At 54.8% G+C, this 13,517-nt stretch overlaps 1 protein-coding gene across 1 annotated transcript in view; it reads left to right on the top strand.

The window, feature by feature from the left end:
* The first annotated feature begins 948 nt into the window (after positions 1-948).
* LOC142475286 (uncharacterized) overlaps positions 949-13,517 on the top strand; it is a 36,943-nt gene continuing 24,374 nt past the window's right edge. The window contains exons 1-2 of the mRNA XM_075581218.1: positions 949-1,039; positions 9,805-9,874. Of these exons, the coding sequence (XP_075437333.1) occupies positions 9,826-9,874 (49 nt within the window). The 5' untranslated portion in view covers positions 949-1,039; positions 9,805-9,825. The remainder of the gene's footprint in view (positions 1,040-9,804; positions 9,875-13,517) is intronic.

Genomic DNA, 13,517 nt, shown 5'->3' with positions numbered 1-13,517 from the left:
CAATCAGTTCTTACCAAAGGTGAGTATTGTCCCAAGTGTGAGTACGGTGTTATACCGCACCTGCTGGAGTTACTCTCATCATTCCATTGGTCAGTTATTAGTGCCACATAGCTCCATACTGGGTCCCAATTCAGCATTCTCAGGGAACATTGAGTAATGGCCCAAGAAGGTGAAAGTATAAGGTGCCCATGTCTGATTAGACACCTAGATAAAGGATTAGGAAGGGATTCTCATGTGTTGCTCTGCTTTGTGTGGGCTTTAAGGTTTACTAGCTCGGGATTGAGTCTAACTGAAGAGATCTTATGTTAGAGTTAAGCTGTTTTTCTTAGTGACTTCTTTGGGACCTGCCTCTGTGGGGCGACGGTCTTCTTGCTTTTAGATATTTGGTCTCCTGCCTCTGTTTCTTTCTATGAGAGGCGGGTAATGTGCAGGGAATGATGCACACGACCTTTCCAGTAAACACATAAAATAAAAGAGTTTGCTCTCCGTTCAGCTGTTGGAAAAAGTCGTGTTTTTTGGGTTACAATTTCCATGTCTTGCTCAGAAAAACATCCCAACAGTAACGACAAAATAAGCAACTGTCGGATGACTGCAGCTGCATTACCCCCCCTCTCTCTCCTCCCCATCTCTCCCCCCTAGACTTCCTCCCTGTCTCTCCCCCCATCACCCTCCCTGTCTCCTCCCCTGTCTCCCCCCACTCCCCTGTATTCCCCCTCCCCACACCCCTGTCTCCCTCCCTGTTTCTCCCACCCCACACCCTTGTCCCCCCCCATCTCCCTCCCTCTCACCCCCACCCTCCCATCTCCCTCCCTGTCTCTCCCCCCCACCCTCCCATCTCCCTCCCTCCCACCCTCCCCGTCTCTCCCCCCCCAATTTCCCTCCCCCCACCCTCCCTATCTCCCTCCCCCCACCCTCCCTATCTCCCTCCCCATCTCCCTCCACCCTACACATGTTTTGAGAAAAAGCCACATGAGCACCAAGAACTAAACCTTGGCAGGTTCTAATATTGGTCAAGGTTAACAGATATTTGTTTTCTCAGGTGAGTGATAAATCTGGAAGTGTGTGTGTGTGTGTGTGTGTGTGTGTGTGTGTGTGTGTATATATATATCTATATATATCTATATATAGATATATATATCTATCTATCTATCTATCTATCTATCTATCTATCTATCTATCTATCTATATATATATATATATATATATATATATATATATATATATATATATATATATATATATGTGTGGACATGTACTTATCTGCTGCCGTTATGTAACATAAGTAAGATGTGATTTTTCTGGGAAATAGTACAGGCGTGTTTTTTGTGTGTCCTTTGTGTAGTGAGAGAGATTTGTGTCTCAGCGACTGATCTTAGTGTGGTCATTCATTACATACATGTCAGGTCAGCTCATGTATCCAGGATAAAGGTGCAGACATGTAGCAGGTGTGGTCACTCATTACATACATGTCAGGTCAGCTCATGTATCCAGGATAAAGGTGCACACATGTAGCAGGTGTGGTCACTCATTACATACATGTAGCAGGTGTGGTCACTCATTACATACATGTAGCAGGTGTAGTCACTCATTACATACATGTAGCAGGTGTGGTCACTCATTACATACATGTAGCAGGTGTGGTCACTCATTACATACATGTAGCAGGTGTGGTCACTCATTACATACATGTAGCAGGTGTGGTCACTCATTACATACATGTAGCAGGTGTGGTCACTCATTACATACATGTAGCAGGTGTGGTCACTCATTACATACATGTAGCAGGTGTGGTCACTCATTACATACATGTAGCAGGTGTGGGCGTCCCATACTCTCTCATATTGTGGGGAAACGTGAAATATTCTAATTGATGAACAATGCGTAGGGTAATTGGACAATATGTTTTTATAAAGGGGGTGTACTTATAGGAAGGGGAATGTTGGGCCTGTGAGGAGTTGCTTTAATTGCCCCTGTGGAAATTAATGCCCCACCGCAGAATTAGGAAAATCACGGGCGGAATGAATATTGCATTAACTGCTCTGACGCGATAATTACTATTATACACTAAAAAGTTCTTTCACTTTGTTTAATTATCAATATATCATTTCCGGGATTATGTTGTGCTGTGTCTGACGTCGCTAGTATGTGCACAGTCGGTGCTATATGTATATGTGCACAGTCGGTGCTATATGTATATGTGCACAGTCGGTACTATATGTATATGTGCACAGTCGGTGCTATATGTATATGTGCACAGTCGGTTCTATATGTATATGTGCACAGTCGGTGCTATATGTATATGTGCACAGTCAGTGCTATATGTATATGTGCACAGTCAGTGCTGTATGTATATGTGCACAGTCAGTGCTATATGTATATGTGTACAGTCAGTGCTGTATGTATATGTGCACAGTCAGTGCTCTTGTATATGTGCACAGTCGGTGTTATATGTATATGTGCACAGTCGGTGCTATATGTATATGTGCACAGTCGGTGCTATATGTATATGTGCACAGTCGGTGCTATATGTATATGTGCACAGTCGGTGCTATATGTATATGTGCACAGTCGGTGCTGTATGTATATGTGCACAGTCGGTGCTGTATGTATATGTGCACAGTCGGTGCTGTATGTATATGTGCACAGTCGGTGCTGTATGTATATGTGCACAGTCGGTGCTGTATGTATATGTGCACAGTCGGTGCTGTATGTATATGTGCACAGTCGGTGCTGTATGTATATGTGCACAGTCGGTGCTGTATGTATATGTGCACAGTCGGTGCTGTATGTATATGTGCACAGTCGGTGCTGTATGTATATGTGCACAGTCGGTGCTGTATGTATATGTGCACAGTCGGTGCTGTATGTATATGTGCACAGTCAGTGCTGTATGTATATGTGCACAGTCAGTGCTCTTGTATATGTGCACAGTCGGTGTTATATGTATATGTGCACAGTCGGTGCTATATGTATATGTGCACAGTCGGTGCTATATGTATATGTGCACAGTCGGTGCTATATGTATATGTGCACAGTCGGTGCTGTATGTATATGTGCACAGTCGGTGCTGTATGTATATGTGCACAGTCGGGACTGTATGTATATGTGCACAGTCGGTGCTGTATGTATATGTGCACAGTCGGTGCTGTATGTATATGTGCACAGTCGGTGCTGTATGTATATGTGCACAGTCGGTGCTGTATGTATATGTGCACAGTCAGTGCTGTATGTATATGTGCACAGTCGGTGCTATATGACCCCACGCCTCCCTGTAACACGACCCCACGCCTCCCTGTAACACGACCCCACGTCTCAATGTGACGTGACCCCACGCCTCCCTGTAACACGACCCCACGCCTCCCTGTAACGTGACCCCACGTCTCCCTGTAACATGACCCCACGCCTCCCTGTAACGTGACCCCACGTCTCCCTGTAACGTGACCCCACGTCTCCCTGTAACATGACCCCACGCCTCCCTGTAACACGACCCCACGCCTCCCTGTAACATGACCCCACGCCTCCCTGTAACACGACCCCACGCCTCCCTGTAACGTGACCCCACGTCTCCCTGTAACGTGACCCCACGTCTCCCTGTAACATGACCCCACGCCTCCCTGTAACGTGACCCCACGCCTCCCTGTAACGTGACCCCACGCCTCCCTGTAACGTGACCCCACGTCTCCCTGTAACGTGACCCCACGCCTCCCTGTAACGTGACCCCACGTCTCCCTGTAACGTGACCCCACGTCTCCCTGTAACGTGACCCCATGCCTCCCTGTAACGTGACCCCACGCCTCCCTGTAACGTGACCCCACGCCTCCCTGTAACGTGACCCCACGCCTCCCTGTAACGTGACCCCACGCCTCCCTGTAACGTGACCCCACGCCTCCCTGTAACGTGACCCCACGCCTCCCTGTAACGTGACCCCACGCCTCCCTGTAACGTGACCCCACGCCTCCCTGTAACGTGACCCCACGCCTCCCTGTAACGTGACCCCACGCCTCCCTGTAACATGACCCCACGCCTCCCTGTAACGTGACCCCACGCCTCCCTGTAACGTGACCCCACGCCTCCCTGTAACGTGACCCCACGCCTCCCTGTAACGTGACCCCACGCCTCCCTGTAACGTGACCCCACGCCTCCCTGTAACGTGACCCCACGCCTCCCTGTAACGTGACCCCACGCCTCCCTGTAACACGACCCCACGCCTCCCTGTAACGTGACCCCACGCCTCCCTGTAACGTGACCCCACGCCTCCCTGTAACGTGACCCCACGCCTCCCTATAACGTGACCCCACGCCTCCCTGTAACGTGACCCCACGCCTCCCTGTAACGTGACCCCACGCCTCCCTGTAACGTGACCCCACGCCTCCCTGTAACGTGACCCCACGCCTCCCTGTAACGTGACCCCACGCCTCCCTGTAACACGACCCCACGCCTCCCTGTAACGTGACCCCACGCCTCCCTGTAACGTGACCCCACGCCTCCCTGTAACGTGACCCCACGCTTCCCTGTAACGTGACCCCACGTCTCCCTGTAACATGACCCCACGCCTCCCTGTAACGTGACCCCACGCCTCCCTGTAACGTGACCCCACGCCTCCCTGTAACGTGACCCCACGCCTCCCTGTAACGTGACCCCACGCCTCCCTGTAACGTGACCCCACGCCTCCCTGTAACGTGACCCCACGTCTCCCTGTAACGTGACCCCACGTCTCCCTGTAACGTGACCCCACGCCTCCCTGTAACGTGACCCCACGTCTCCCTGTAACGTGACCCCACGCCTCCCTGTAACGTGACCCCACGTCTCCCTGTAACGTGACCCCACGTCTCCCTGTAACGTGACCCCACGCCTCCCTGTAACGTGACCCCACGCCTCCCTGTAACGTGACCCCACGTCTCCCTGTAACGTGACCCCACGCCTCCCTGTAACGTGACCCCACGCCTCCCTGTAACATGACCCCACGTCTCCCTGTAACGTGACCCCACGCCTCCCTGTAACGTGACCCCACGCCTCCCTGTAACGTGACCCCACGCCTCCTGTAACGTGACCCCACGCCTCCCTGTAACGTGACCCCACGTCTCCCTGTAACGTGACCCCACGCCTCCCTGTAACGTGACCCCACGCCTCCCTGTAACGTGACCCCACGCCTCCCTGTAACGTGACCCCACGCCTCCCTGTAACGTGACCCCACACCTCCCTGTAACGTGACCCCACGCCTCCCTGTAACGTGACCCCACGCCTCCCTGTAACGTGACCCCACGTCTCCCTGTAACGTGACCCCACGTCTCCCTGTAACGTGACCCCACGCCTCCCTGTAACGTGACCCCACGTCTCCCTGTAACGTGACCCCACGCCTCCCTGTAACGTGACCCCACGCCTCCCTGTAACGTGACCCCACGCTTCCCTGTAACGTGACCCCACGCCTCCCTGTAACGTGACCCCACGCCTCCCTGTAACGTGACCCCACGCCTCCCTGTAACGTGACCCCACGCCTCCCTGTAACGTGACCCCACGCCTCCCTGTAACGTGACCCCACGCCTCCCTGTAACGTGACCCCACGCCTCCCTGTAACGTGACCCCACGCCTCCCTGTAACGTGACCCCACGCCTCCCTGTAACGTGACCCCACGCCTCCCTGTAACGTGACCCCACGCCTCCCTGTAACGTGACCCCACGCCTCCCTGTAACGTGACCCCACGTCTCCCTGTAACGTGACCCCACGCCTCCCTGTAACGTGACCCCACGTCTCCCTGTAACGTGACCCCACGCCTCCCTGTAACGTGACCCCACGCCTCCCTGTAACGTGACCCCACGTCTCCCTGTAACGTGACCCCACGCCTCCCTGTAACGTGACCCCACGCCTCCCTGTAACATGACCCCACGCCTCCCTGTAACGTGACCCCACGTCTCCCTGTAACATGACCCCACGCCTCCCTGTAACGTGACCCCACGCCTCCCTGTAACGTGACACCACGTCTCCCTGTAACGTGACCCCACGCCTCCCTGTAACGTGACCCCACGCCTCCCTGTAACGTGACCCCACGCCTCCCTGTAACACGACCCCACGCCTCCCTGTAACACGACCCCACGTCTCAATGTGACGTGACCCCACGTCTCCCTGTAACGTGACCCCACGTCTCCCTGTAACATGACCCCACGTCTCCCTGTAACGTGACCCCACGCCTCCCTGTAACGTGACCCCACGTCTCCCTGTAACGTGACCCCACGTCTCCCTGTAACGTGACCCCACGCCTCCCTGTAACGTGACCCCACGTCTCCCTGTAACATGACCCCACGTCTCCCTGTAACGTGACCCCACGCCTCCCTGTAACGTGACCCCACGCCTCCCTGTAACGTGACCCCACGCCTCCCTGTAACGTGACCCCACGCCTCCTTGTAACGTGACCCCACGCCTCCCTGTAACGTGACCCCACGCCTCCCTGTAACATGACCCCACGCCTCCCTATAACGTGACCCCACGCCTCCCTGTAACGTGACCCCACACCTCCCTGTAACATGACCCCACGCCTCCCTGTAACGTGACCCCACGTCTCCCTGTAACGTGACCCCACGCCTCCCTGTAACGTGACCCCACGCCTCCCTGTAACGTGACCCCACGCCTCCCTGTAACGTGACCCCACGCCTCCCTGTAACGTGACCCCACGCCTCCCTGTAACGTGACCCCACGCCTCCCTGTAACGTGACCCCACGCCTCCCTGTAACGTGACCCCACGCCTCCCTGTAACGTGACCCCACGCCTCCCTGTAACGTGACCCCACGCCTCCCTGTAACGTGACCCCACGCCTCCCTGTAACATGACCCCACGTCTCCCTGTAACGTGACCCCACGTCTCCCTGTAACATGACCCCACGTCTCCCTGTAACATGACCCCACGCCTCCCTGTAACATGACCCCACGTCTCCCTGTAACGTGACCCCACGTCTCCCTGTAACATGACCCCACGTCTCCCTGTAACGTGACCCCACGCCTCCCTGTAACGTGACCCCACGCCTCCCTGTAACGTGACCCCACGCCTCCCTGTAACGTGACCCCACGCCTCCCTGTAACGTGACCCCACGCCTCCCTGTAACGTGACCCCACGCCTCCCTGTAACGTGACCCCACGCCTCCCTGTAACGTGACCCCACGCCTCCCTGTAAAGTGACCCCACGCCTCCCTGTAACGTGACCCCACGTCTCCCTGTAACGTGACCCCACGCCTCCCTGTAACGTGACCCCACGCCTCCCTGTAACGTGACCCCACGCCTCCCTGTAACGTGACCCCACGCCTCCCTGTAACGTGACCCCACGTCTCCCTGTAACGTGACCCCACGCCTCCCTGTAACATGACCCCACGTCTCCCTGTAACATGACCCCACGTCTCCCTGTAACGTGACCCCACGCCTCCCTGTAACGTGACCCCACGCCTCCCTGTAACGTGACCCCACGTCTCCCTGTAACATGACCCCACGTCTCCCTGTAACATGACCCCACGTCTCCCTGTAACGTGACCCCACGTCTCCCTGTAACATGACCCCACGTCTCCCTGTAACATGACCCCACGTCTCCCTGTAACGTGACCCCACGTCTCCCTGTAACATGACCCCACGTCTCCCTGTAACATGACCCCACGTCTCCCTGTAACGTGACCCCACGCCTCCCTGTAAAGTGACCCCACGCCTCCCTGTAACATGACCCCACGTCTCCCTGTAACGTGACCCCACGCCTCCCTGTAACGTGACCCCACGCCTCCCTGTAACGTGACCCCACGTCTCCCTGTAACATGACCCCACGCCTCCCTGTAACGTGACCCCACGCCTCCCTGTAACGTGACCCCACGCCTCCCTGTAACGTGACCCCACGCCTCCCTGTAACGTGACCCCACGTCTCCCTGTAACATGACCCCACGCCTCCCTGTAACATGACCCCACGTCTCCCTGTAACATGACCCCACGTCTCCCTGTAACGTGACCCCACGTCTCCCTGTAACATGACCCCACGCCTCCCTGTAACGTGACCCCACGCCTCCCTGTAACGTGACCCCACGCTTCCCTGTAACGTGACCCCACGCCTCCCTGTAACGTGACCCCACGCCTCCCTGTAACGTGACCCCACGCCTCCCTGTAACGTGACCCCACGCCTCCCTGTAACGTGACCCCACGCCTCCCTGTAACGTGACCCCACGCCTCCCTGTAACGTGACCCCACGTCTCCCTGTAACGTGACCCCACACCTCCTGTAACGTGACCCCACGCCTCCCTGTAACGTGACCCCACGCCTCCCTGTAAAGTGACCCCACGCCTCCCTGTAACGTGACCCCACGCCTCCCTGTAACGTGACCCCACGCCTCCCTGTAACGTGACCCCACGCCTCCCTGTAACGTGACCCCACGTCTCCCTGTAACGTGACCCCACGTCTCCCTGTAACATGACCCCACGTCTCCCTGTAACATGACCCCACGTCTCCCTGTAACGTGACCCCACGTCTCCCTGTAACATGACCCCACGTCTCCCTGTAACATGACCCCACGTCTCCCTGTAACGTGACCCCACGTCTCCCTGTAACATGACCCCACGCCTCCCTGTAACATGACCCCACGTCTCCCTGTAACGTGACCCCACGTCTCCCTGTAACATGACCCCACGTCTCCCTGTAACATGACCCCACGTCTCCCTGTAACGTGACCCCACGCCTCCCTGTAACGTGACCCCACGCCTCCCTGTAACGTGACCCCACGCCTCCCTGTAACGTGACCCCACGTCTCCCTGTAACATGACCCCACACCTCCTTGTAACGTGACCCCACGCCTCCCTGTAAAGTGACCCCACGCCTCCCTGTAACATGACCCCACGTCTCCCTGTAACGTGACCCCACGCCTCCCTGTAACGTGACCCCACGCCTCCCTGTAACGTGACCCCACGCCTCCCTGTAACATGACCCCACGCCTCCCTGTAACATGACCCCACGCCTCCCTGTAACATGACCCCACGCCTCCCTGTAACGTGACCCCACGTCTCCCTGTAACGTGACCCCACACCTCCTGTAACGTGACCCCACGCCTCCCTGTAACGTGACACCACGCCTCCCTGTAAAGTGACCCCACGCCTCCCTGTAACGTGACCCCACGCCTCCCTGTAACGTGACCCCACGCCTCCCTGTAACGTGACCCCACGCCTCCCTGTAACGTGACCCCACGCCTCCCTGTAACGTGACCCCACGTCTCCCTGTAACGTGACCCCACGCCTCCCTGTAACGTGACCCCACGTCTCCCTGTAACATGACCCCACGTCTCCCTATAACGTGACCCCACGCCTCCCTGTAACGTGACCCCACGCCTCCCTGTAACGTGACCCCACGCCTCCCTGTAACGTGACCCCATGCCTCCCTGTAACGTGACCCCACGTCTCCCTGTAACATGACCCCACACCTCCTGTAACGTGACCCCACGCCTCCCTGTAACGTGACCCCACGCCTCCCTGTAACGTGACCCCACGCCTCCATGTAACATGACCCCACGCCTCCCTGTAACATGACCCCACGCCTCCTTGTAACGTGACCCCACGCCTCCCTGTAACATGACCCCACGTCTCCCTGTAACATGACCCCACACCTCCCTGTAACGTGACCCCACGCCTCCCTGTAACGTGACCCCACGCCTCCCTGTAACGTGACCCCACGCCTCCCTGTAACGTGACCCCACGTCTCCCTGTAACGTGACCCCACGCCTCCCTGTAACGTGACCCCACGCCTCCCTGTAACGTGACCCCACGCCTCCTGTAACGTTCGGGTTTCCCCTCTCACACAGGACGCTGCGCGGCCGCTGACTATGGCTCCTGTGGCAAGGACTTGGCTTCTTGTGTCTCTGTCTCTCACTTGTAAGTAAACGGGCGGCTCCGGCGCCGGCTCCGGCTCCGGCTCCGGCTCCGGCTCCCAGTTACAATAGATAAACATGTTGCTTGGAATGGAATATCTGAAGGTTACATGGAAGTGGGGGCAGACTGCGGCCAATCCCCACCTAATGCTGCTGCTCTCCCCCAGTATAGCAGTAACACCTCTCCCCCAGTATAGCAGTAACACCTCTCCCCCAGTATAGCAGTAACACCTCTCCCCCAGTATAGCAGTAACACTCTCCCCCAGTATAGCAGTAACACCTCTCCCCCAGTATAGCAGTAACACTCTCCCCCAGTATAGCAGTAACACTCTCCCCCAGTATAGCAGTAACACTCTCCCCCAGTATAGCAGTAACACCTCTCCCCCAGTAAAGCAGTAACACTCTCCCCCAGTATAGCAGTAACACTCTCCCCCAGTATAGCAGTAACACCTCTCCCCCAGTATAGCAGTAACACTCTCCCCCAGTATAGCAGTAACACCTCTCCCCCAGTATAGCAGTAACACCTCTCCCCCAGTATAGCAGTAACACCTCTCCCCCAGTATAGCAGTAACACTCTCCCCCAGTATAGCAGTAACACTCTCCCCCAGTATAGCAGTAACACCTCTCCCCCAGTATAGCAGTAACACTCTCCCCCAGTATAGCAGTAACACCTCTCCCCCAGTATAGCAGTAACACCTCTCCCCCAGTATAGCAGTAACACCTCTCCCCCAGTATAGCAGTAACACCTCTCCCCAGTATAGCAGTAACACCTCTCCCCCAGTATAGCAGTAACACTCTCCCCCAGTATAGCAGTAACACTCTCCCCCAGTATAGCAGTAACACTCTCCCCCAGTATAGCAGTAACACCTCTCCCCCAGTATAGCAGTAACACCTCTCCCCCAGTATAGCAGTAACACCTCTCCCCCAGTATAGCAGTAACACCTCTCCCCAGTATAGCAGTAACACCTCTCCCCCAGTATAGCAGTAACACTCTCCCCCAGTATAGCAGTAACACTCTCCCCCAGTATAGCAGTAACACCTCTCCCCCAGTATAGCAGTAACACCTCTCCCCCAGTATAGCAGTAACACTCTCCCCCAGTATAGCAGTAACACCTCTCCCCCAGTATAGCAGTAACACCTCTCCCCCAGTATAGCAGTAACACTCTCCCCCAGTATAGCAGTAACACCTCTCCCCAGTATAGCAGTAACACCTCTCCCCCAGTATAGCAGTAACACTCTCCCCCAGTATAGCAGTAACACCTCTCCCCCAGTATAGCAGTAACACCTCTCCCCAGTATAGCAGTAACACCTCTCCCCCAGTATAGCAGTAACACTCTCCCCCAGTATAGCAGTAACACCTCTCCCCCAGTATAGCAGTAACACCTCTCCCCCAGTATAGCAGTAACACTCTCCCCCAGTATAGCAGTAACACCTCTCCCCCAGTATAGCAGTAACACCTCTCCCCCAGTATAGCAGTAACACTCTCCCCCAGTATAGCAGTAACACCTCTCCCCCAGTATAGCAGTAACACCTCTCCCCAGTATAGCAGTAACACCTCTCACCCAGTATAGCAGTAACACCTCTCCCCCAGTATAGCAGTAACACCTCTCCCCCAGTATAGCAGTAACACTCTCCCCCAGTATAGCAGTAACACCTCTCCCCCAGTATAGCAGTAACACCTCTCCCCCAGTATAGCAGTAACACCTCTCCCCCAGTATAGCAGTAACACTCTCCCCCAGTATAGCAGTAACACCTCTCCCCCAGTATAGCAGTAACACTCTCCCCCAGTATAGCAGTAACACCTCTCCCCCAGTATAGCAGTAACACCTCTCCCCCAGTATAGCAGTAACACTCTCCCCCAGTATAGCAGTAACACCTCTCCCCCAGTATAGCAGTAACACTCTCCCCCAGTATAGCAGTAACACTCTCCCCCAGTATAGCAGTAACACTCTCCCCCAGTATAGCAGTAACACCTCTCCCCCAGTATAGCAGTAACACTCTCCCCCAGTATAGCAGTAACACCTCTCCCCCAGTATAGCAGTAACACCTCTGCCCAGTATAGCAGTAACACCTCTCACCCAGTATAGCAGTAACACCTCTCCCCCAGTATAGCAGTAACACTCTCCCCCAGTATAGCAGTAACACTCTCCCCCAGTATAGCAGTAACACTCTCCCCCAGTATAGCAGTAACACTCTCCCCCAGTATAGCAGTAACACCTCTCCCCCAGTATAGCAGTAACACTCTCCCCCAGTATATCAGTAACACCTCTCCCCCAGTATAGCAGTAACACTCTCCCCCAGTATAGCAGTAACACCTCTCCCCCAGTATAGCAGTAACACCTCTCCCCCAGTATAGCAGTAACACCTCTCCCCCAGTATAGCAGTAACACCTCTCCCCCAGTATAGCAGTAACACTCTCCCCCAGTATAGCAGTAACACCTCTCCCCCAGTATAGCAGTAACACTCTCCCCCAGTATAGCAGTAACACTCTCCCCCAGTATAGCAGTAACACCTCTCCCCCAGTATAGCAGTAACACTCTCCCCCAGTATAGCAGTAACACCTCTCCCCCAGTATAGCAGTAACACCTCTCCCCCAGTATAGCAGTAACACCTCTCCCCCAGTATAGCAGTAACACTCTCCCCCAGTATAGCAGTAACACTCTCCCCCAGTATAGCAGTAACACCTCTCCCCCAGTATAGCAGTAACACTCTCCCCCAGTATAGCAGTAACACCTCTCCCCCAGTATAGCAGTAACACCTCTCCCCCAGTATAGCAGTAACACTCTCCCCCAGTATAGCAGTAACACCTCTCCCCCAGTATAGCAGTAACACCTCTCCCCCAGTATAGCAGTAACACCTCTCCCCAGTATAGCAGTAACACCTCTCCCCCAGTATAGCAGTAACACCTCTCCCCCAGTATAGCAGTAACACCTCTCTGAACATGCTTATTATTTCAGACACCATTAGAAGAGCCCTGTCACAGACACACGTTACCCGTGCTGATAGCTCTGTGTTATAAGGAAAATGGAGAGACACATTGGGATGGATACTCAGTAACACCATATATCACTACAACATGTGTGGCACATTCTACCGGTCTTACATTATTTCAGAAAACTGACCATTTTGTCTTCAGCTGTTGGGAGTTTCACATAGTAATATTTCCCTCCTAGTAGTAACAGATTCATGTTACCTGCATCCTTACACGCCGAGGAATCTGCCGGGTACACACGTGTATCACACGTGGCCGACCCATCTGTAACTACTTATCGTGCATTATTTCCCCAGTGTTCACATGCGGATGTGTGTGTTCAGAGACTGACACATCACTGAGGGCCTCATGCAGAGAGCAGCGCTATTTGAAATTGGAGAGGGGAATAAAAAGTAACTATAATGGAGAAAGGGCATAAAACTGCATTTAGAATCCTTTCTGCATATGGAGAGTTTCCACCGGCGATATGCGCGCTGTTGAAACTAGTGGGAAAAAATCAGGTTTTTGTTTTTTCTCCCCCACCGGCCGCCGAGCTCCAGCTTTTTGCTGGCGAAGGAAAATGTTGAAAATCGCGCCATTTTTTTGCCGCGAACAGCCACTAGATGGCGTTCGCTGCTCTCTGAATACGGCCATTTTTAACACTGGAGAGATTTAG

The sequence above is a fragment of the Ascaphus truei genome, unplaced genomic scaffold (genome assembly GCF_040206685.1).
Source record: "Ascaphus truei isolate aAscTru1 unplaced genomic scaffold, aAscTru1.hap1 HAP1_SCAFFOLD_1132, whole genome shotgun sequence".
Lineage (NCBI taxonomy): Eukaryota > Metazoa > Chordata > Amphibia > Anura > Ascaphidae > Ascaphus > Ascaphus truei.
Note: the sequence above shows the minus strand (reverse complement) of the source record. Positions and strands in the feature narration are given on the sequence as shown.